Raw genomic sequence first — 26284 nt, forward strand, 5'->3', positions numbered from 1 at the left:
TCTGTGGAATATAAGAACAAAGGAAAAACTGAAGGAACAAAACAGCAGCAGAATCACAGAACTCAAGAATGGACTAACAGGTACCAAAGGGAAAGGGACTGGGGAGGATGGGTGGGTAGGGAGGGATAATGGGGGGAGAAGTAGGGGGGTATTAAGATTAACATGCATGGGGGGGTAGGAGAAAAGGGAGGGCTGTACAACACAGAGAAGGCAAGTAGTGATTCTACAACATTTTGCTATGCTGATGGACAGTGACTGTAAAGGGGTTTATAGGGGAGACCTGGTATAGGGGAGAGCCTAGTAAACATAATATTCGTCATGTAAGTGTAGATTAGTGATAGCAAAAAAAAAAAAAAAAAAAAAAAAAAAGGGCAGTTCCTGTGTGGTAACCTCCAACGAGTTCTACACAAGGGTATAAAGGGCATATAAAAGTGTAGGCAAAGGGTCTGTTTGTGTTTATACAGAGGATCAAAGCCTAATTGGGCTACCCCGAAAATGAACTAAGATACGATATGAAAAAGAACTTCCAACATCTGCACCCTCTGGAAGACTCATGCCAGAAGATGATCATCAAAAAACCCCAACAAAGATCCATGCACTGCTACAGCTGTAGATGCACTCATCCCACCAGTTCCTGGACCTGCCATGGGAATGAGGAAGGAGATATCTAAGCTGGCCTGTGCATACAGTAAAACAACAAAATTGGACTGGATCTATACTGTTGGAACTCAACCAAGAATTTGGAGAAGTGCAAATTGTAGCGCTCCAAAGTCTTACAACTACAAACTATTTATTGTTAAAAGAACATATGGCATGTGAACAGTCCCCAGGAATGGGTTGTTTTAATTTGTCTGATTTCTCTCAGACTGTTCAAGTTCATTTGGACAATATCCACCATATCATAGATAAGTTTTCACAAATGCCTAAGGTGCCTAACTGGTTTTCTTGGTTTCACTGCAGATGGCTGGTAATTACAGATATGCTTTGGTTATGTAACTATACTCCTATTATGTTAATGTGTGTGTGCAATTTAAGTAGTAGCTTAAAACCTATACATGCTGAAGTTACTCTACAAGAAGATATATCAAAGAAATACTCAATCTTCCCATGTTTTCTTCCGCCTGCTACTTCTATAGCTTTTCTTCTTCCTTCCTAATTACAACCCTTAAATAGAATTCGTGCCTCATATCAAATTTACCGAGTATCATAATTCTTCCAAGTGGTAAAGATACCTCAAGACAAATGCTGGGCATAGAAGCCACAGGGCATAAATATGCAAAGAAGTAAAAAGCTAACTTTTTCAAACAATAAGGCTTCTCTCTCACTTACCAACTTAACATTTCCCTGTATGGCCCCGGAAGATGACTGGTTAGCCAGAGACGGGTAAGATTCCTCAAGGGAGGAACAACCTAAGACAGGCACAGTCGCAGGGGGGCCATCAGGTGAGAAATTGGGGATCAACAGAGGTGAGGCTTAGAACCTCACCCCCCCGTTCTGAGAGAAATCTTCTGCATACGTGGATGTTTTATTGCCCTGGTCTAGCTTGGATTAACACATAGTCTACAGGCACACACCTGATCATCTACATGTGCTCTCTTACAACACTAAACTATGTTTTCTACCTTTATCTTGTATCTACCTACCACTTCAGCATTTTATTAAAAATAATAATAATAAAGAGAGAAATGTGGTATCCACATATAAATCAAGTATAAAAACCAAAGGAGTATTCATATTTGAACTGACTGTTTAGAGTTCATAATGCATGAGCAAAACCGAAAGTTTCTGTGATGACTGCCCTTGTACTGTTCACTATGTAACTTATTCATTATGTAAGAATTTGTTCTACATGTAAAAACTTGTTTGTTGTGCCTCAGAAGATTGGAGACTGACAAAAATTAGGCTTGGGGTGGATTAATGATTGTGCATTGAGCATTGACTCCCCTATACAGAATTTTATTGTCATTAACAACCATTTGATCAATAAATATGAGAGATGCCCTCACAAAAAAAAAAAAAAAAAAAAAAAAAAAGGACAGACTTCCAATGGTAAAATAAATAAGTAACCGGGATGTAATGTATAGCATAAGGAATATAGTCAAGATATTGTAACAGCCTGGTAGGGTGATAGCTGGAACCTAGAATTATGTATATAAATGTTCTACCACTGTGTTGTACACTTGAAACTCATGTAATGTAATACTGTGTGTCAACTACCCTTCAATAAAAAATAATTATTAAAAAAAAATTAAAAATAAAAATAAAAATAAAAATAAAAATTACCAAGTCCAGAATCAGGGAGTTTAGAGTTTCAATCTATTTTACACTGGTGTACTGTACTGATCGTCGTACTTAAAGAATGACTCTGATAAAGTGGACTTCATCAGCAACAGAGAACAATAATAATACAAGAGGAAAAGGATCAGTTAACCCATTAAAGCTACCTCAAAACAATGCATTCTCAGTCGAAGAGAGCACTCGATCAACTATCTGCCACGAGGGGCCCACAGCAAAACAGATTCAAGCACAGCAAGGGACCCATACCACACAAGTGCTGCTACAACAGACCAGCTTTTAGAAGAATCATCTAGAATGCTTACTGAAAATGTGTATGACTATGACCATGCTCTGCCTACCTAATGACTGAGAAATTCCAAGGTTTAAGTACATGCACATGCATTTATTAAAAGTACACGAGGTAGATCTGCTAATGTTCAGGAGGTGCTGGATGACCTTTATCATCATCTCTCCTAATTTGAAATTCTATGATTCATTAAAAAAATACCATATTAATTGAAACTGTAGCACTCTTCTAAATAGTAAAGTGATACATCAATTGACTCTTTTTCCATTTTGTCAGCACGTTAGAGGAATATCTAAATTAAAAAACTATAAAGAGGAAGGAAACCATCTTTTCCTGTACTGCAAAATTATGAATAGAGGTTTATTAGCATGTATGATAGATATTAACAGATAAATATAATAACATATAATTCATTCTCACCACTTCCAGTGAATCACACTTGACACATTTGAAAATGATTTTTTAAAAAAACAACAAAATCTATACACGTTTGTTTTCATTACTCTCACTAACTGCATAAAACTTACCAGTGGTAATTACAAAGTATTATTAATTCCTCCTTTTATTTATTATCTTCTCATCAAATAGCAATCCAAGCACTCACTGCATATTACAGGACCAATCATAAACAGAAAGAAGGGCATATGCTACATCATGTAGCTATAAGAACACCCCACTGTAAAAATTCAATTTAAGTGCAATTCAAATACTATATTAATAAAGACATTTTAAAATAGAGGAAAATCTCCACTTCCATTATTTTTAATTGACAAAGAACAAATGCCTACCTCATTTGTTTTTAGAGTAATTTAAATGTTAAATTTACTGTAGTTGGTAAATGTATGGTGGTTGTATAGGAGACATCCTCTTTTAGGATATAAACATTCAAGTATTTAGGGGTAAAGGATGCATGTAACTTATCCTCAGATGGTTAACAAAAAAACTGTGTCCATATAGTGTGTGTCTTCTTGGGGGAAGAGTGAGAATACAAATACAAAACAGACAGGATAAAATGTTTACTTTGCAAATATTTACTTAAGTATTTATTTAAAAATTTCTAACATTTATTAAATAATACTTGCAAAATTTTTATTTTTGTAACTTTTATGTATGCATGAACTTACTTCCAACTAAAAAGTTTTTTAAAAGAGGAGAGAGACAAATGAGAAAAAAAAAAATGGAAAATGATAATTGTTGAAGATAGGTCATGGATAGATGGGGAGAGTTCACTCTGTCATTCTTTCTATTGGAAGTTTTCCACAATAAAATGTTAAAAAAGAAAAATAAGGGGTAGGTGAAATTATGTATGTAAAGGAGCTAATAAAGTGACTAGAAAACAAAAGGCATTCATTAAATGATAGCTTTGTTATTATAACTGAGTTCACATCTACCTCAAGTGTGGACAAGTATCAGCTTTTGGTATTTAGTTACATCCAGCACGTATTTGTGCACAGCCCACAGATGGAAGGTACTCTGCTGGAGACCACAGTGAACATCGTCAACCCACACCTAAGGCGAGAACAACTTCCACAGTCAGGATTCGAGTGGTGACAATGAAAGGCCAGACAGCAAAGGTCAGGAGTCAAAGGCACTGAGCGCCAGTGCAAACCAATATCACCTCTTTCCTATGTGATCTTGGACAAATATATTAATAACTGGGAACACCTCTTCATCTTAGTTAGAAAAGTAAAGCCATCTATTTTCACAAGGTTGCTATGAGAATAAAGTGAGATACACAGAAAGTTGCTCTGCAAACTCTGAAGTGTTGTACACATGTCAGCTCTCACTTTATTGTATCTAGAGCCAATGCATAGAGAGTGATACTTGTACGTAGTAATCATAACACAAAGCAGAGTGTTAAGTGCAACACAAAAAGAGCAAATCTAGCAAGGTGGGAGAAAAGGAAGTCTGTGCGGAAGGCACTACTTGAGATGGACAAGCAGAAGTCAGAGAGGAGAGAGTAGGATTCTAGGTTAAAAAGGAAATCCCAGGAAAGGCATGAAAAGAGAGTGTGTCAGGTATGCAAAAAGTAACAAAGTTTTTGCTAGAGTATGAGAAACAAATCGAATAACCAGAAATAAATCTGAAAAAGTGAGAATAAACTGGAGACGGCCTAGCCTAACTCCTGTGAGGGCTCAGACATGTGGCTCACTGCTCATCCAGCACAAGGATTCTCCTCTTCCCCTGCCAGTCTCAACAAAACTTCACTATCCAAGACTATAAAGTTCTTTGAAATAAGGCACTCTGTTTCAAAGTGAATTATTTAAGCAAAACATACCATACACATACTGTTATGAAAGGAAATGCTTCTATATCCAGGAAAAATTCAATCCCAACTAAAACAAATATAATCCAAGAGTTTATAATTTACATTTGGCTTTGGAATATAAATTTTTTCAGTGAGGAAGTTCTAAATTGTATTTTTTCTTAAGCCAATATTAAAGTAAGAAAACTCCTTAACTACCAACCGAGAAACCATCAAAAGTGATCACACAACTAAAGTCAAATATCCTTTGTCAACTTGACTGACTTTCATGGAACATGGCTTGATTTAAAATCACATTAACTATGATCATTTTTACTTTTTTTTTGGCTTACATACATAGCTGTGCTCTGTGGGAGAGGAATATCCTCTTGCTTTTTTATAATCTTTTGAGTCACATACTGTGAAATAATAATTCATCATGATTTTACAAGGATAAATTTATGAAGTTTTAAGAAGCGATGTAAAATGTCTTGTGACTGGAGCACACTAAAAATCTTAAGTCTATTTTAATGTCCTTAGTTGAATATTAAATTTTTTAACGGTAGGGGAAAAGACCATTGGGTCACTGACACTTATGTAGAAATAATCTCAGAGATCATCTATCCCAAACAGTTCATTCAGTAGACAAAGACACCGGAAAGCAGAAAAATGAAAAGCAAAGAGATTTCCTTCAGATATGCTGATAACTAGGTAGCAAATCTTGTAAGTTTTTTAGCACCCAGTACTGACAACACCACATTACCATATTGGTCCACCTTTTGATGACACAAAATGAAAAGAAAAACCAAAAACTACATACAAATCTGTTTACTTTACTTTTTTTTTTTTTAATGCAAGTATTGCCATTGTTTTGAAGAAAGAAGGTTCCAAAAAATCTCCAACCATACTGGGGTATTAGAAAAAACTTATACCAGTTTAATGATCAAAAAAAGAAAACACTAAGAGATTAATGAAGCCTTCCCAGGTGGGAGACAAGAAGCCATTCCTGTGCTGCCTTCCCAGGCCGTGAATGAGCAGCCCTGTGCACCCTCATGCTCGGAAACAATGAGGGCCAGGGGTAGGAGCAGCTGGGAGGATCAACCCCTGAGGGCTAGGCATTCTATGCAGACTCAACACAAAAGACAAAACCCTAGGTGATCACAAATCTAATTCAGCTCCAAATATTAAAAGAAACCAAAGCAAGTCAAACCTAGAAAGCCTGGTCCCCACAGATCAACTCCTAGGGTCAGCACAGGTCTTCAATCCAAAGAGGTTCCCAAGACTCATTATCTAGAAAGTCATCACACAGTACTACATTTTCCTATCAAGCCGATGTTCCTCCCGGACTACGGAGAGCACACCACAGCCACAATTCAGCTGCAGGTCTCCGCTCCATTTAGGATTCCTTCAAACAGTGAACGCTGCGTATCTTTTAAATAGAATGGACACTGCTGGTTTAGTAAGAGTGCTCGCACAGACCTTACAACTGCCAAAGCACCAGTCTAGTTTTTGTTTTCCTTTAGAATAAAGCGAAAGTTCCATTTGTATCACCTCACATGACCCAGGGCCTCCACACTGACACAGGGGGAACAAGCTTCCAGTCTTCAGGTCTGAACAGCGTGAAGCAGAAATGGGGCTTTACTGTGGGAAAGGACCCACTTCAGCTAAAGCAATTTGCTTCTAATCTGATAAAACCCAGATTTGTGACACTCAGAATTTATTATAAAACTCTTCACCTGTATGGCCCCGGAAGATGACTGGTTAGCCAGAGACGGGTAAGATTCCTCAAGGGAGGAACAACCTAAGACAGGCACAGTCGCAGGGGGGCCATCAGGTGAGAAATTGGGGATCAACAGAGGTGAGGCTTAGAACCTCACCCCCCCTGTTCTGAGAGAAATCTTCTGCATACGTGGATGTTTTATTGCCCTGGTCTAGCTTGGATTAACACATAGTCTACAGGCACACACCTGATCATCTACATTTGCTCTCTTACAACACTAAACTATGTTTTCTACCTTTATCTTGTATCTACCTACCACTTCAGCATTTTATTAAAAATAATAATAATAAAGAGAGAAATGTGGTATCCACATATAAATCAAGTATAAAAACCAAATGAGTATTCATATTTGAACTGACTGTTTAGAGTTCATAATGCATGAGCAAAACCGAAAGTTTCTGTGATGACTGCCCTTGTAATGTTCACTATGTAACTTATTCATTATGTAAGAATTTGTTCTACATGTAAGAACTTGTTTGTTATGCCTCAGAAGATTGGAGACTGACGAAAATTAGGCTTGGGGTGGATTAATGATTGTGCATTGAGCATTGACTCCCCTATAGAGAATTTTATTGTCGTTAACAACCATTTGATCAATAAATATGAGTGATGCCCTCACAAAAAAAAAAAAAAAAAAAAAAAAAAAAAGGACAGACTTCCAATGGTAAAATAAATAAGTAACCGGGATGTAAGGTATAGCATAAGGAATATAGTCAAGATATTGTAACAGCCTGGTAGGGTGATAGCTGGAACCTAGAATTATGTATATAAATGTTCTACCACTGTGTTGTACACTTGAAACTAATGTAATGTAATACTGTGCGTCAACTACCCTTCAATAAAAAAATAATTATTTAAAAAAAAATAAAATAAAATAAAATAAAACTCTTCAAAATGTGCTAATTTGTCACTGAACAAATGAAACATTTAGTAAGAAAACTACACCTAATTAGTCAGCAAAATCCTAACTAATAAAGCCCCTAAAATAGAATGGTTTTCTCATAAAACACAAGCAGTAAAGTTTCCAAGAGCTTAATTGTATTTATATTGTACAGCTAGAACTCATGCAATACGCGTATTTATAAACATTCTTCTTAAAAAAAAATGGTGAAAAAATAGAAAAACAACCCATTCATAATTTGCATATATTTCACTGTATAAATCATTGCACTGAATGGAAAAAATACTTTAAATTACTTCCAGTATTTCACATTTAGCCAGCTGCACAGATCCTATACAACTGTTAGTGGTGGCAGCCAAGTGAACAGAATTGCTTGTGACTAATTACACAAAATCCATGTACACCAAAGAACTGACAAAAATCTCCTAAGACTTACTTGCTACTCCTGATGCAAGTCCATAAAGCAGTCCTCCTCCATCCGACTGCTGAGGGAAAAGATGTGCTCCTGGAGGAGGCGGCTTTTCTTGTCTGATAAAGTTATACAATAAGGTTTTCACAAGTTTGCTGGTGTACGGAAGACTACACAAAAAGAAGAAAGAAGAAAATCAAATTTATATTTACGGGCTCACCTGATTTTGTATAATGATGAATATAATCTAGGTAATCTACTAATATAAAGGGAGTAGCACAATTCCAAGAAATCTAGCATTGTCACATTCTAGTGAAGACCATGGGCTTTGAAATCAGACTTGAGGCTTCACTCTGGCTTTCCTCTTACTATACGATAGGTCATTGGTCAAATTACTTCCACGCCTGAGCTTCAGTCACCTTATTTGTAATTTTTGTAACAGACGCATAAGAATTCAGTGTATAATACGGTACCCAGCACAAAATTACACAAGGGGAAGAGAATAAGTAGTTACTACTAACACAGAATCAGTAGGGAAAAGCAAGAATTAAAAAGCAATAATACAAAAAACTACACTTTTTAAGTATGAAATTATTCTATTTATACAGACACAAAAATATATATATACATAGGTATACAGTTTTCTTAACATTAATAGTCTTTGCTTCGAAGTACAGAGAGGAGAGAAAAATAGATGAAAAGGGATATGGACCCATAAACTGGTGATAAACCAACCGACAATCTAAAGAAAACTTTTTGACAGACTTGAGCCAAACAGACTCCAGCCAAAGCTATTTTAATAGACAAAAACCAAAGCCGACCATCAGTGAGATTTTCAAATCTGTTCCAAAGAGCCGTAAGGGATTCTGTGAATGTGCTAGATATAATTAAGGTGGCAAGAAGGTACCACAAAGAAAACCAAGACAACAAAAAAGAATATGAAAAAGACACAGTTCCCAACTCTCTGAGAACTTTAATCAAAGCTATTTTATTTGTGTTTCTTTTACATTCTAATGTTCTGTAAAGACTGTGTCCATAGAAGGTCATGGGTGTGTGTGTATTTACCATTTATCTATTCCCATCCCCTCCAATAGGAGATCATAAGCTTCTGCTCAAGAGCACAGCCCACATGTCTGGCACACAGCACACAATAAATATTTCTTGACTAAATTAAAGTAGGAACAGTCAGTCAAGAGGCTGCAGGGTAATCCAAACACATGGTGACAGGCAGGGCACAAGATACAACAGTTTCTATGGGACTGGTGAAAAGGGAAAGACACAAAAATAATTTCAATGAACAAATATTACTGGCTGACTACTCAGATATAGAAAACATGCAGAAGGAAGAAGAAAGGTGACTTCCCAGCTGCAATTCTTGAACTAAACCACTAGAGAAGATAATGGAGCTGGAGGATGAAAGGGAAAAGGAGATAATTTGCGGAGGAGTTGGGTTTGAAGTGCTGACAGTACCACCAGAGACAATATCTGATTGGAGGTTTGGGAAAGTACTAACGTAAGGGGACAAGACCACAAATACAGATTTACACAATATAAAATGAGACATACTGAAAATAGAAACCTACCATTGACCTCGCATCAAATATTTGTGACTGATGCTCTGTCGCAAAACTTCTTTGTGGAAGAGTTGGCAGGAAAGGAAAACAACCATTGTGGATACAGCTTCTACTGATATTTCATATGTAATATCTCTGGAGAAATAGGAAATAAAACAGAATAATGCTCACTTTGGAAGATAAAGATATTGCTCTTTTCTATAAATGTATAATTTATACATTTAAATACCCAAATCTAAATATGCAATATGTTCCTAGGTTATAACAAAAATACTAATGTTTAGTAAAAAATTAAGTCAAGTGACAATATAAAACCCTTTCCAAGTTATTAGTTCTTGTATTTGGGTCAGGTATCCCATTACTTTGCTGTTTTCCAGTTCCCATCTCCTACTGAAATGGCAAGTCTATTAGTCTATAATAGAAAGAGTTGCCAGTAGCATTCTTCTTTGAAGATCCACTCTAAAGCCCTTATATTCATCCTGTTTAGTTATAGTACAGAAACAATTATTCACATTGTAAAACTGATGAGAAGTCACAATGTAGGGAAGAAAACACCTTTTCAAGTTGAAAATCATGACACAATGAGAACAATAGTACTCTAGAACTTCTACCTCTAGTATCCACTTTCTCAAGGCCAACTCTACATTTTCAGAATATGAATAGTAAACAAATTATTTGTTTCATTAAGCAAATTTCTATTATGAAGGACTACCCTGGCCTCCCTAAAATCATTAAACCCTTTTAGAAACACATCTTGGACCACGTAAAAAGGGAATAAACCTTCAGCTAAGCAGGGAGCACAAACAGGAATAAATGCATCCAAAAATCACCAGGTACTGTAAAAACTTAAACACATTTCTCCTGGGGGAATAGTAACAAGTTAGATCAGGAAAGTGGAAATCTCAACAACACAGCAAAAAGTAATAGCTCCAAAAAAATATCAAAAATACTTTTTTTTTTCTTTTCTTTTTTTTTTTTTTTTATTGAAGGGTAGTTGACAACAGTATTACATTACATTAGTTTCAGGTGTACAACACACTGATTCAACATTTATATACATGATAATTCTAGGTACCAGCTATCACCATACCAAGTTGTTACAATATTTTGACTATATTCCTTATGCTATACATTACATCCCGGTTACTTATTTGTTTTACAATTGGAAGTGTGTACTTTTTTTTGTCTTTGTGAGGGCATCTCTCATATTTATTGATCAAATAGTTGTTAACCACAATAAATTTCTGTATAGGGGGGTCAATGCTCAATGCACAATCATTAATCCACCCCAAGCCTAATTTTCATCAGTCTCCAATCTTCTGATGCATAACGAACAAATTCTTACATGTAGTACAAATTCTTACATAGTGAGTAAGTTACATGGTGAACAGTGCAAGGGCAGTCATCACAGAAGCTTTCGGTTTTGTTCATGCATTATGAACTATACACAGTCAGTTCAAATATGAATATTCATTTGATTTTTAAACTTGATTTATATGTGGATACCACATTTCTCTATTATTATTATTTTTAATAAAATGCTGAAGTGGTAGGTAGATACGAGATAAAGGTAGAAAACATAGTTCAGTGTTGTAAGAGAGCAAATGTAGATGATCAGGTGTGTGCCTATAGACTATGTGTTAATCCGAGCTAGACAAGGGCAATAAACATCTATGTATGCAGAAGATTTCTCTCAGAACATGAGGGGGGAGGTTCTAAGCCTCACCTCTGCTGCTCCCCATTTTCTCACCAGATGGCCCCCTGCGACTGTGCCTGTCTTAGGTTGTTCCTCCCTTGAGGAATCTTACCCGTCTCTGGCTAACCAGTCATCTTCCGGGGCCATACAGGGAAATGTTAAGTTGGTAAGTGAGAGAGAAGCCTTATTGTTTGAAAAGGTTAGCTTTTTACTTCTTTGCATATTTATGCCCTGTGACTTCTATGCCCAGCATTTGTCTTGAGGTGTCTTTACCACTTGGAAGAATTATGATACTCGGTAAATTCGACATGTGGCACGAGTTCTATTTAAAGGTTGTGATTAGGTAGGAAGAAGAAAAGCTATAGAAGTAGCAGGCGGAAGAAAACATGGGAAGATTGATTATTTCTTTGACATATCTTCTTGTAGAGTAACTTCAGCATGGATAGGTTTTAAACTACTAATTAAATTGTGCACACACATTAACATAATAGGAATATAGTTACCTAACCAAAGCATACCTGTAATTACCAGCCATCTCCAGCAAAAACAAGAAAACCAGTTAGGCACCTTAGGCATTTGTGAAAACTTATCTATGATATGGTGGATATTGTTCGACTGAACTTAAACAGCCTGAGAGAATTCAGATAAACTAGAACAACCCATTCCTGGGGACTGTTCATATCCCATATGTTCTTTTAACGATAAATAGTCTGTGGTTGTAAGATTTTGGAGTGCTACAATTTGCACTTCTCCTAATTCTTGGTTGAGTTCCAACAGTATAGATCCAGTCCAATTTTTGTTTTACTGTATGCACAGGCCAGCTTAGATATCTCCTTCATCATTCCCATGGCAAGTCCAGGAACTGGTGGGATGAGTGCATCTACACCTGTGACAGTGCGTGGATCTTTGTTGGAGTTTTTTTTTTTGCTGATCATCTTCTGTCATGAGTCTTCCCGAGAGTGCTGATGTTGGAAGTTCTTTTTCATATCGTATCTTAGTTCATTTTAGGGGTAGCCAAATTAGGCTTTGATCCTCTGTATAAACACAAACAGACCCTTTGCCTGCACTTTTATATGCCCTTTATATCATTGTGTAGAACTCATTAGAGGTCACCACATAGGAACTTCTTTTTTTTTTTTATTATCATTAATCTACACTTACATGACGAATACTTTGTTTACTAGGCTCTCCCCTATACCAGGTCCCCCTATATACTCCTTTACAGTCACTGTCCATCAGCGTAGCAAACTGTTGTAGAATCACTACTTGTCTTCTCTGTGTTGTACAGCCCTCCCCTTTCTCCCACCCCGCTATGGATGCTAATCTTAATACCCCTCTTTTTCTGCCCCCCCTTATCCCTCCCTACCCACCCATCCTCCCCAGTCCCTTTCCCTTTGGTACCTGTTAGTCCATTCTTGAGTTCTGTGATTCTGGTGCTGTTTTGTTCCTTCAGTTTTTCCTTTGTTCTTATATTCCACAGATGAGTGAAATCATTTGGTATTTCTCTTTCTCTGCTTGGCTTGTTTCACTGAGCATAATACCCTCCAGCTCCATCCATGTTGCTGCAAATGATTGGATTTGCCCTTTTCTTATGGCTGAGTAGTATTCCATTGTGTATATGTACCACCTCTTCTTTATCCATTCATCTATTGATGGACATTTAGGTTGCTTCCAATTCTTGGCTATTGTAAATAGTGCTGCAATAAACATAGGGGTACATCTGTCTTTCTCAAACTTGATTGCTGCATTCTTAGGGTAAATTCCTAGGAGTGCAATTCCTGGGTCAAATGGTATGTCTGTTTTGAGCATTTTGATGTACCTCCATACTGCTTTCCACAATGGTTGAACAAGTTTACATTCCCACCAGCAGTGTAGGAGGGTTCCCCTTTCTCCACAGCCTCACCAACATTTGTTGTTGTTTGTCTTTTGGATGGCAGCCATCCTTACTGGTGTGAGGTGATACCTCATTGTAGTTTTAATTTGCATTTCTCTGATAATTAGCGATGTGGAGCATCTTTTCATGTGTCTGTTGGCCATCTGTATTTCTTTTTTGGAGAACCGTCTGTTCAGTTCCTTTGCCCATTTTTTAATTGGGTTATTTGTTTTTTGTTTGTTGAGGCGTGTGAGCTCTTTATATATTCTGGACGTCAAGCCTTTATCGGAGGTCAAATATATTCTCCCATACTGTAGGGATCCTTTTTGTTCTATTGATGGTGTCTTTTGCTGTACAGAAGCTTTTCAGCTTAATATAGTCCCACTTACTCATTTTTGCTGTTGTTTTCCTTGCCCGGGGAGATATGTTCAAGAAGAGGTCACTCATGTTTATGTCTAAGAGGTTTTTGCCTATGTTTTCTTCCAAGAGTTTAATGGTTTCGTGACTTACATTCAGGTCTTTGATCCATTTTGAGTTTACTTTTGTATATGGGGTTAGACAATGGTCCAGTTTCATTCTCCTACATGTAGCTGTCCAGTTTTGCCAGCACCATCTGTTGAAGAGACTGTCATTTCGCCATTGTATGTCCATGGCTCCTTTATCAAATATTAATTGACCATATATGTCTGGGTTAATGCCTGGATTGTCTAGTCTGTTCCATTGGTCTGTGGCTCTGTTCTTGTGCCAGTAACAAATTGTCTTGATTACTATGGCTTTATAATAGAGCTTGAAGTTGGGGAGTGAGATCCCCCCTACTTTATTCTTCTTTCTCAGGATTGCTTTGGCTATTCGGGGTCTTTGTTGGTTCCATATGAATTTTTGAATTATTTGTTCCAGTTCATTGAAGAATGTTGCTGGTAGTTTCATAGGGATTGCATCAAATCTGTATATTGCTTTGGGCAGGATGGCCATTTTGACGATATTAATTCTTCCTAGCCATGAGCATGGGATGCGTTTCCATCTGTTAGTGTCCCCTTTAATTTCTTTTAGGAGTGACTTGTAGTTTTCAGAATATAAGTCTTTCACTTCTTTGGTTAGGTTTATTCCTAGGTATTTTATTTTTTTTGATGCAATTGTGAATGGAGTTGTTTTCCTGATTTCTCTTTCTGTTGGTTCATTGTTGGTATATAGGAAAGCCACAGATTTCTGTGTGTTGATTTTGTATCCTGCAACTTTGCTGTATTCCAGTATCAGTTCTAGTAGTTCTGGGGTGGAGTCTTTAGGGTTTTTTATGTACAGTATAATGTCATCTGCAAATAGTGACAGTTTAACTTCTTCTTTGCCAATCTGGATTCCTTGTATTTTTTTGTTTTGTCTGATTGCCATGGCTAGGAATTCCAGTACTATGTTAAATAACAGTGGGGAGAGTGGGCATCCCTGTCTAGTTCCCGATCTCAGCGGAAATGCTTTCAGCTTCTCGCTATTCAATATAATGTTGGCTGTGGGTTTTTCATAGATGGCCTTTATTATGTTGAGGTACTTGCCCTCTATTCCCATTTTGCTGAGAGTTTTTATCATGAATGGATGTTGAACTTTGTCAAATGCTTTTTCAGCATCTATGGAGATGATCATGTGGTTTTTGTCTTTCTTTTTGTTGATGTGGTGGATGATATTGATGGACTTTCGAATGTTGTGCCATCCTTGCATCCCTGGGATGAATCCCACTTGGTCATGATGTATGATCCTTTTGATGTATTTTTGAATTCAGTTTGCTAAAATTTTGTTGAGTATTTTTGCGTCTACGTTCATCAGGGATATTGGTCTGTAGTTTTCTTTTTTGCTGGGGTCTTTGCCTGGTTTTGATATTAGGGTGATGTTAGCTTCATAGAATGAGTTTGGGAGTATCCCCTCCACTTCTATTTTTTGGAAAACTTTAAGGAGAATGGGTATTATGTCTTCCCTGTATGTCTGATAAACTTCCGAGGTAAATCCATCTGGCCCGGGGGTTTTGTTCTTTGGTAGTTTTTTGATTACCGCTTCAATTTCGTTGCTGGTAATTGGTCTGTTTAGATTTTCTGTTTCTTTTTGGGTCAGTCTTGGAAGGTTGTATTTTTCTAGGAAGTTGTCCATTTCTCCTAGGTTTCCCAGCTTGTTAGCATATAGGTTTTCATAGTATTCTCCAATAATTCTTTGCATTTCCGTGGGGTCCGTCGTGATTTTTCCTTTCTCGTTTCTGATACTGTTGATTTGTGTTGACTCTCTTTTCTTCTTAATAAGTCTGGCTAGAGGCTTATCTATTTTGTTTATTTTCTCGAAGAACCAGCTCTTGGTTTCATTGATTTTTGCTATTGTTTTATTCTTCTCAATTTTATTTATTTCTTCTCTGATCTTTATTATGTCCCTCCTTCTGCTGACCTTAGGCCTCATTTGTTCTTCTTTTTCCAATTTCGATAATTGTGACGTTAGACCATTCATTTGGGATTGCTCTCCCTTTTTAAAATATGCTTGGATTGCTATATACTTTCCTCTTAAGACTGCTTTTGCTGTGTCCCACAGAAGTTGGGGCTTAGTGTTGTTGTTGTCATTTGTTTCCATATATTGCTGGATCTCCATTTTGATTTGGTCATTGATCCATTGATTATTTAGGAGCATGTTGTTTAGTCTCCATGTGTTTGTGAGCCTCTTTGCTTTCTTTGAACAGTTTATTTCTAGTTTAATGCCTTTGTGGTCTGAAAAGTTGGTTGGTAGGGTTTCAATCTTTTGGAATTTACTGAGGCTCTTTTTGTGGCCTAGTATGTGGTCTATTCTGGAGAATGTTCCATGTGCACTTGAGAAGAATGTGTATCCTGTTGCTTTTGGATGTAGAGTTCTGTAGATGTCTATTAGGTCCATCTGTTCTAGTGTGTTATTCAGTGCCTCTGTGTCCTTACTTATTTTCTGTCTGGTGGATCTGTCCTTTGGAGTGAGTGGTGTGTTGAAGTCTCCTAGAATGAATGCATTGCATTCTATTTCCTCCTTTAGTTCTATTAATATTTGTTTGAGGTATGTTGGTGCTCCTGTATTGGGTGCATATATATTTATAATGGTTATATCCTCTTGATGGACTGAGCCCTTTATCATTATGTAATGTCCTTCTTTGTCTTTTGTTACTTTCTTTATTTTGAAGTCTGTTTTGTCTGATACCAGAATTGCAACACCTGCTTTCTTCTCTCTGTTGTTTGCATGAAATATCTTTTTCCGTCCCTTGACTTTAAGTCTGTGCACATCTTTGGGTTTGAGGTGAGTCTCTTGTAAGCAGCATATGGATGGATCTTGCTTTTTTATCCATTCTATTACTCTGTGTCTTTTGATTGGTGCATTCAGTCCATTTACATTTAGGGTGATTATTGAAAGGTATGAATTTATTGCCATTGCAGGCTTTGAGTTTGTGGTTACCAAAGGTTTAGGGTTAGCTTCTTTACTATCTTACTGTCTAACTTAACTCGCTTGTTGAGCTATTATAAACACAGTCTGATGATTCTTTATTTCTCTCCCTTCTTATTCCTCCTCCTCCCTTCTTCATATGTTGGGTGTTTTGTTGTGTGCTCTTTTTAGGAGTGCTCCCATCTAGAGCAGTTCCTGTATGATGCCCTGTAGAGGTGGTTTGTGGGAGGCAAATTCCCTCAACTTTTGCTTGTCTGGGAATTGTTTAATCCCTCCTTCATATTTAAATGATATTCGTGCTGGATACAGTAGTCTTGGTTCGAGGCCCTTCTGTTTCATTGCATTAAGTATATCATGCCATTCTCTTCTGGCCTGTAGGGTTTCTGTTGAGAAGTCTGATGATAGCCTGATGGGTTTTCCTTTGTAGGTAACCTTTTTTTTCTCTCTGGCTGCCTGTAATACTTTGTCCTTGTCTTTGATCTTTGCCATTTTAATTATTATGTGTCTTGGTGTTGCCCTCCTTGGATCCCTTGTCATGGGAGTTCTGTGTACCTCTGTGGTCTGAGAGGCCATTTCTTCCCCTAGTTTGGGGAAATTTTCAGCAATTATTTCTTCAAAGACATTTTCTATCCCCTTTTCTCTCTCTACTTCTTCTGGAATACCTATAATTCTTATATTGTTCCTTTTCGATTGGTCACTCAGCTCTCTTAAAATTCTTTCATTCCTGGAGATCCTTTTATCTCTCTCTGCATCAGCTTCTCTGCGTTCCTGTTCTCTGTTTTCTAGTCCATTAATGGTCTCTTGCATCTCGTCCATTCTGTTTTCAAGTCCTTCCAGAGCTTGTTTAATTTCTGAATTCTCCTTCCTTAGTTCTTGCCTATTTCTCTGCAAGTCCATCAGCATGGTTATGACTTTTGTTTTGAATTCTTTTTCAGGAAGACTGGCTAAATCTATCTCCCCAGATTCCTTCTCTGGGGAAGATGTAGCAGATGCCGAAGCTGTCTGGGTTAGTCTTGTCTGGATCACATTTTTTTGCCTTTTCATATTGACAGGTGCTATTGACTGTCAGCTGGGAGGGCCAAAATTTTCACTTGCTACTGGCCTTTCTTTACTGGGACAACTGCGACCCCTAGTGGCTTGTGTTGGGTAACTGCGTGTAGACTGGGTCTTTGTGTCTTGCCTGGCCGGAAGGGAGAAATTTCCCTTTCTGTGGGCGGAATTTGTCTCAGGCTGCTTCTCTGCTTTCGCAGCGCCCGGTGGGGTAATGGATGGGGGGGCTGCTTGACTGTTTGCCTCCGTGAGGGGTCTCAGAGCTGTTGCCCAGGGGGTTAGTGCACCCGGTTTTCCCTGTAATTTCCAGCTGCTGTACTGTGACCTGGGTTGTTTCCGTCAAGCTGTTAAGTCCCTGTCCCTTTAAGACTTTCAAAAAGCCCCCGCTTTTCTTTGTCACAGGGGCATCAGCTTCGGCACCCACTCAGAGGTCTTACTTCCTGTTCCCCCAGTATCCAGGGCCCCCTGGGCACGTACTGTGTCTGCGCTCTGGCCCAGATGGCTGGGGCTGGGTGTTCAGCAGTCCTGGGCTCTGTCTCCCTCCCGCTCTGCCTGCTCTTCTCCCGCCGGGAGCTGGGGGGAGGGGCGCTCAGGTCCAGCCGGGCCGGGGCTTGTATCTTACCCCTTTCACCAGGTGCTGGGTTCTCGCTGGTGTAGCTGCAGTCTGGCCACTGTCCTGCATCTTCTGGTCTCTCTTTTAGGGCTAGTTGTGTTTGTTGTATTTTCAAAAGTCTATATGTTTTTGGGAGGAGATTCCCACTGTCCTACTCACGCCGCCATGTTGGCTCCGCCCTCAAAAATACTTTTATAGAACTGAATTACTCCTGGAAAGCCCAAAGAAAAACACTTAACACCTACTAAAATGAGGCTCATTAAACAAATTAAAGATGATTTCTAGAACTGGGCAAGCTTAAATTCTACCAGATATCTTAGAAGTTCCTGTTGATAGAATATCTTTTAAAAACAAAGCATGCAAGGGGGAGAGACTCAAAATGGTGAGGTGAGTAGGACGGCAGAAATCTCCTCCCAAAACCATATATGTCTTTGAAAATACAACAAATACAACTACGCCTAAAAGACAGACCAGAAGACACAATACAACAGTCATGCTACATCTACATCTGCAAGAATTCAGCATCTCACAAAAAGGGTAAGATACAAAGCCGTGACCGGGCAGGACCAGAGCACTCCCCGCAAGCCAGCTCACCAGGGGGAGGAAAACAGTCAGAGTGGGGAGGGAGTAGAAGGACAGGACTGCTATATAGCCAGCCCTACTAATCTGCACCAGGAGCACAGGCACACATTGCATGGTATACTGGATATTAGAGAAACAGAAAAGTAAAATCTGAGACGGAGACTGTGAGTGGGTCCCCACAGCTGGCTCCCCTAGGGCAAAAGAAAAGCAGGTGATTTTTGAAAGTCTTAAAGGGACAAGGGCTTAGCAGCTGGACAAAATCGTTCCAGCACACTCAGCTTAGCAGGCTGGGAATCCTAAGGAACTTCAGGTGACCCAACACCCTGGGAGGTAACCCAGCCCCAAAGCCCCTCACAGTGAAAAGCAGGCTGCCGCCATTCATCTCCCTCAGCTGGCGCTGCAAACAAACCAGGTGACATGCCACAGAGGGGGAGCAGCTAGAGAGCGGCCCCACCCACAGCAACCACACAGAGTCTCCTCACAGCATGCAGCTACCCAACGGGACAGACCCAGAGACTGCCACCAGTGCATAGCTGCCCAGCACAGACAGAGGAATCCAGGGCAAGGCACGAAGGGGTGCCGTTCTCACAGGAGGACACACCCTACACGTCCACCACTCCCCGCAGGGCACTGGGCTAGCCAGAGGGCTGCCTTGCTCACAGCTGCTCAGGAGATTATCCCAGAGACTGCTCCCAGTGAGCAGGTAACCAACACAGGCAGCGGAGAAGGACAAGGCAACAGGCAAGCAGGAAGGGACTTTGTGCTCCCAGCTGACACTCACGCCACCTGCCTACAACCACCTCTACCACCACAAAAAGGTGGAAGAATCTGGTCCAGTCAAGAATCACTCACACAACCCCAGAGAGAGGGTCTGGAGAATAGATATAACCAATCTTCCTGAAAAATAATTCAAAATAAAGGTCATAACTATGTTGATGGACCTGCAGAGAAATATGCAAGAGCTAAGGGATGAAGTCTGGAGGGAAATAACAGAAATGAAAGAATATCTGGAAGGACTTAAGAGCAGACTGGATGAGGTGCAAGAATATGTTCATGGAATAGAAATCAAAGAACAGGAATACAGAGAAGCTGAGGCAGAGAGAGATAAAAGGATCTCCAGGAATGAAAGAATATTAAGAGAACTCTGTGACCAATCCAAATGTAACAATATTCACATTATAGGGGTACCAAAAGAGGAAGAAGAGAGAAAAAGGGATAGAAAGTGTCTTTGAAGAAATAATTGCTAAAAATTTCCACAAGCTGAGGGAGGAAATAGTATCTCAGACCATGGAAGTCCACAGATCTCCCAAAACAAGGGACCCAAGGAGAACAGTGCCAAGACAAATAATAATTAAAATGCCAAAGATCAAAGACAAGGACAGAGTATTAAAGGCAGCCAGAGAGAGAAAAAATATCACCTACAAAGGAAAACCCATCAGGCTATCATCAGACTTCTCAACAGAAACCTTACAGGCCAGAAGAGAATGGCATGATATATTTAATGCAATGAAACAGAAGGGACTTGAACCAAGAATACTGTATCCAGTACGATTATCATTTAAATATGAAGGAGGGATTAAACAATTCCCAGACAAGCAAAAGTTGTCTTGAGGGAATTTGCCTCCCACAAACCACCTCTAAAGGATATTTTAAAGGGAATGCTCTAGATGGAAGCACTCCTAAGTCTAAATAGATGTCACCAGAAAAAATAAAATCACAGCAAAGAAAGTAGACCAACCAAATACTAACTAAAGGCAAAAAAATAAAATCAACTACCCACAAAAGCAGTCAAAGAAAACACAAAAGAGTATAGAATAAAACATCTAACATACAAAGAATGGAAGAGGAAGAATAAGAAGGGAGAGAAATAAAGAATCATCAGACTGTGTTTATAATAGCTTAATAAGACAGTTAAGTTAGACAGTTAGATAGTAAAGAAGCTACCCTTGAACCTTTCATAACCACCAATCTAAAGCCTGAAATGGCAATAAGTACATACCTATCGATAATCACCCTAAATGTAAATGGACTGAATGCACCAATAAAAAGACACAAAGTAATAGAATGGATAAAAAAGCAAGACCCATCTATATGCTGCTTACAAGAAACTCACCTCAAACCCAAAGACATACACAGACTAAAACTCAAGGGATGGAAAAAGATACTTCATGCAAACAACAGGGAGAAAAAAGCAGGTGTTGCAGTACTTGACTTGTATCAGACAAAACAGACTTCAAAACAAAGAAAGTAACAAGAGATAAAGAAGGACACTACATAATGATAAAGGGCTCAGTCCAACAAGAGGATATAACCATTATAAATATATATGCACCCAACACAGGAGAACTGACATATGCGAAACAAATACTAACAGAATTAAAGGAGGAAATAGAATACAATGCATTCATTTTAGGAGACTTCAACACACTACTCACTCCAAAGGACAGATCCACCAGACAAAAAATAAGCAAGAACACAGAGGCACTGAACAACACATTAGAACAGATGGACCTAACAGACATCTACAGAACTCTACACCCAAAAGCAGCAGGAAACACATTCTTCTCAAGTGCACATGGAACATTTTTCAGAATAGACCACATACTAGGCCACAAAAAGAGCCTCAGTAAATTCGAAAAGATTGAAATTCTACGAACCAACTTCTCAGACCACAAAGGTATAAAACTAGAAATAAATTGTACAAAGAAACAAAAAGGCTCAACAAACACATGGAGGCTTAACAACATGCCCCTAAATAATCAATGGATCAATGACCAAATTAAAACAGAGATCAAGCAATATATGGAGACAAATGACAACAACAGCACAAAGCCCCAACTTCTGTGGGATGCAGCGAAGGCAGTTCTAAGAGGAAAGTACATAGCAATCCAGGCATATTTAAAGAAGGAAGAACAATTCCAAATGAATAGTCTAAAGTCACAATTATTGAAACTGGAAAAAGAAGAACAAATGAGGCCTAAAGTCAGCAGAAGGAGGGACATAATAAAGATCAGAGAAGAAATAAATAAAATTGAGAAGAATAAAACAATAGCAAAAATCAATGAAACCAAGAGCTGGTTCTTTGAGAAAATAAACAAAATAGATAAGCCCCTAGCCAGACTTATTAAGAGAAAAAGAGAATCTACAGACATAAACAGAATCAGAAACGAGAAAGGAAAAATCACAATGGACCCCACAGAAATACAAAGAATTTTATTAAAGAATACTATAGAATCTATAGCTAATAAGCTGGAAAACCTAGAAGAAATGGACAACTTCCTAGAAAAATACAACTTTCCAAGACTGACCAAGGAAGAAACACAAAATCTAAACAGACCAATTACCAGCAACAAATTTGAAGCAGTAATCAAAAAACTACCCAAGAACAAAACCACCAGGCCAGATGAATTCACCATTGAATTTGATCAGACATATAAAGAAGACATAATACCCATTCTCCTTAAAGTTTTCCAAAAAATAGAAGAGGAGGGAATACTCCCAAACTCATTCTATAAAGCCAGCATCACTCTAACACCAAAACCAGGCAAACACACCACAAAAAAAGAAAATTACCAACTAATATCCCTGATGAACATAGATGCAAAAATACTCAACAAAATATTAGCAAACTGAATTTAAAAATACATTAAGAGGATCATACACCATGATCAAGTGGGATTCATCTCAGGGATGCAAGAATGATACAACATTCGAAAATCCATCAACATCATCTACCACATCAACAAAAAGAAGGAAAAAACCACATGATCATCTCCATAGACGCTGAAAAAGCATTCGACAAAATTCAACATCCATTCATGATAAAAACTCTCAACAAAATGGGCATAGAGGGCAAGTACCTCAACATAATAAAGGCCATATATGATAAACCCATAGCCAACATCATACTTAGCAGCAAGAAGCTGAAATATATGCTTCATAATGTAATGTTGAGCAAAAATAAAGGAACAGTATGTACCATATGAATGAATATACATGCAGATGCTAATACGCAAAAAATAACAGTAATTCTGGGAGATGAGATTACAGGTGACTTTTTTATTTTTTAATTAAAAAATTTTTTAATGGAAATGGAATAAAGAAAAGACGTGGGAAAAAACATTTGCCTCAAATTGTTTCTCCACAGGGAAATACCCTGAAAAAACAAAAATACCATGAGATGGACTGAAGATAATATCTAATCTCATTTCAACCATGGGTTTTCTTAATTATTCTCGTCACTCACTTCACTGTAAACAATCAAAGGAAAAATCTGCAACTAGGGAAAAACAGTCTAACATATGTGTCATAGTCCTTTTGGATTGCAGTAACAAATTAACAAACTGGGTGGCACATGAACAACTTAAATTTATTTCTCATAAATAAACATGGTTCTGGCGGCTGGGAAGTTCAAGATCAAGGCACCTGCAGACTTGGTGTCTGATGACAGCTAGTTCATAGACAGTAAGCATCTTTTTTGCTGTGTTATCACATGGTGCAAAGGGGCAAGGGAGTTTGGGTCTTCACTGATAAAGGCACCAATCTCAATCCCATTCGTCAGGGCCCTGCCCTCATGACATAATCATCCCCCAAATGCCCTACCTCCTCATACCATCATCATGGAGGTTAGCTTTCAATATATGAATTTCGGGAGGACACAAACATTCAGAACAATGAGCTAGCCATATTTCCTACATTAGCTCTCCAGAGAAACAGAACCAATAGATATAGGCAGATATGTATATAGAAAGAGATTTGTTTATAACAGATTGGCTCACACAATTATGGAGGCTGAGAAATTATCTGCCATCTGCAAACTGGAGGCCCAGGAAAGCCAGTGGTTCGCTTCCGGTCCAAACCCAAATGCATGAGAACCAGAAAAGCCCTCGTCTGAGTCCAAAGGTCCAAGAAGTAGGAAAGCCAGTGACCAAGGACAGAGAAGATGGATGTCTCAGCATAAGCAAGAGAGCAAATTCACCCTTCCTCCAGCTTTTTGTAAGACCTTGCCCTCAGTGAATTGGATGGTGCTCACTATGACCTTTTTTTGTTGTTGTTCTTTTGAACAAAGCCTACAGATTCAAATGTTAACTGCTTCCAGAAACACACTCACAGACAATCCCCAAAATAATAAAATAATGTGTGACCTCTGGGCATCCCTCATTTCAGTCAAATTGTCAAACAAAATTAATCATCACACTTGCAATCAAAGATGTAAGTTAAACTTTTAAACGCTGACAAAGGGCACACAATCACAGATTCAGACTCATTAAGAGCATTCAGTCATTAACATCAGTTAAACACTATTTGAAAGGTTTTACCTAGAAATTTTGTTCTTTCATAAAAACAGCATTCTAATACAGACGCCTAATCTGTAACAGCCATCAATAGTGAATACACACTTCAGTACCAGAAAAATATACTCAATATAAAGTTTAGTGATATAGCACAACACAGTATTTGCTATTCTTATTTCCAAAATACCCTAAACAATGAGCCAAAGACCAAGATATCCCATAGGTCAACATATCCCTAATGTGAATAAAAATATAAGATTTAGAGATGCAAAGAGAATTCCTAAAAAGAGGATCTAGCATCTCCTTTTTATCCTACATAAGCAAAAAAAAAAAGTTTGACTAGATCTTAACTGCTCAGATTTGATAATGATTGTAATTACAATGATCTGTCTTGTGAGAAATCTATCAGGGAGAAGAGTAGGAATTTATTTTTAAATCATTGTTATGCAAGTTAGAAATAGGACTTCATCAATAAAATTCAAAAAAGGTAGTGATACACATAGTGTTCAAACAACTGTTTAGCCCTCTGAAAATGAACCAAGTCTATACTAAATCCCAATACTAGAATAAATCCCAAACGTATCAAAAGTTCAAATCTTAAAAAAAAAAAAAAAGTAACATCCTAGGGAACAAAATGCAAGAATTCTCTATAACATGCCTTTCCATGCAATCCATGTATTTACTGATCACTTAACTATTAGCCAGGCCTCAGGAAGCGTATTAGCATGTTTACAGAATAGCGAAGAGGCCAGGGGGTTTAGGATAAAATATGCAAGAACAAGAGTAGCAAGAGATGAGCTCAAAAAGATAATCAAGGATTCAGTTTATACATCCAGAGGTTCTAAGAGCTGTAAAAAAAATTCATCAAATTCTTAAAAATAGTTTTTAAAAATTTATCATGGCAAAAACAAAAACATACTATAAACAAATAAGTCAAAGTTAAAAGGCAAATTTGGAAAAAATATACTTAAAATTCATGTCATGAAAGGCTAGTCTTACTAATATAAAATGGGTCCTAGAAATAGATATAACAGAGACTCCAATATGAAAATGAGCAAAGGATTTGACCAAAAAAATGTTAACCCTACTGTCCATCAATAGGGGAAAGATTAAATGTAATTTGACATTGACCTACAACAGAATACAATGCAGCTTTTTTTTAAAAATAAGGAAAGATGTGGAGAAATTAAAACACACGAGTTTGCAGGAATATAAAATGATAAGGCCATTGAGGAGAAGTTTGGCAAGTATTCAAAAAGGTGAACACAGAGTTACTACATGACTTAGTAGTTTTCATCCTGGATATATATATCCAAGAGAACTGAAAACATATATCCACACAAAATCTTGTACATAAATGTTCACAGCCTTATTCATAATGGCTGAAAAGCAGAAACAATCCAAATGTTTATCAACCATTGAACAGATAAACAAAATGTGCTGTATACATACAATGGACTATTTTTCAGCAATAAAAAGGAATCAAGTACTGGGACATGCTACAACTTAACCCTGAACAGATGATACTAAGTAACAGAAGTCAGACACAAAAAGCCACGTATCATATGATTCCATTTATATAAAATGTCCATAAAGGGCAAATCCAGGGACAGAATGCAGATTAGTGGTTACTAGGTGCCAGGGCCAGGGAGAAATGGGGAGTGATTGCTAATGACTACAGGGTTTCTCTTTGGGGTAACGAAGTCCTGAAACTAGATAGTAATGAGTGTCACAACTTTTGTGCTTATACTAAAAACCACCTAATTATGTACTTTGAAAGGATAAATTTTTTGGTATTTGAATTGTATCTCAATAAAGTTGTTATATAAAAAAACAAAAATGAGAAAGTTCTCTAAATGTTTGTGTACAAAAACTGTCAGGATAAAATGGAAAAAGGAAAGTTCAAAACAGTATGTACAAAAATAGCAGTAGACTCACAGACTCTGAAAAGTGGCTGGTGGTTACCATGGGGGAGGAGTTGGGGTGGCTAGGTAGGGAGGTGACTGGGATAAAGGGACACAAAAATTCTCAATCATAATGTAAGTTGGTCACAGGGATAGTAGCACAGCATGGAGAATATAATCAATGATTCTGTAACATTTCCTATGATGACAGATAATAACTGCACAAGCTGGGGTGAGGATTTAATAATATTTAATATTATTTAATAATTACGTGAGGATTTAATAATGGTAACTGTTGAACCATTGTGTTGTATACTTGAAACCAATATAATACTGTATATCAATGATACTTAAAC

At 37.9% G+C, this 26284-nt stretch overlaps 1 protein-coding gene across 4 annotated transcripts in view; it reads right to left on the reverse strand.

Moving 5' to 3' along the window:
• The window catches only part of DYM (dymeclin), a 439846-nt gene that overhangs the window by 303318 nt on the left and 110244 nt on the right, over positions 1-26284 (reverse strand). For all 4 annotated transcript variants that reach the window (XM_057504164.1, XM_057504163.1, XM_036918624.2 and 1 more), the window contains 2 exons: positions 9503-9628; positions 7947-8089 (listed from right to left, as the gene is read on the reverse strand). In XM_057504164.1, the coding sequence (XP_057360147.1) occupies positions 7947-8089; positions 9503-9628 (269 nt within the window). The remainder of the gene's footprint in view (positions 1-7946; positions 8090-9502; positions 9629-26284) is intronic.

This window comes from Manis pentadactyla, chromosome 6 (genome assembly GCF_030020395.1).
Source record: "Manis pentadactyla isolate mManPen7 chromosome 6, mManPen7.hap1, whole genome shotgun sequence".
Lineage (NCBI taxonomy): Eukaryota > Metazoa > Chordata > Mammalia > Pholidota > Manidae > Manis > Manis pentadactyla.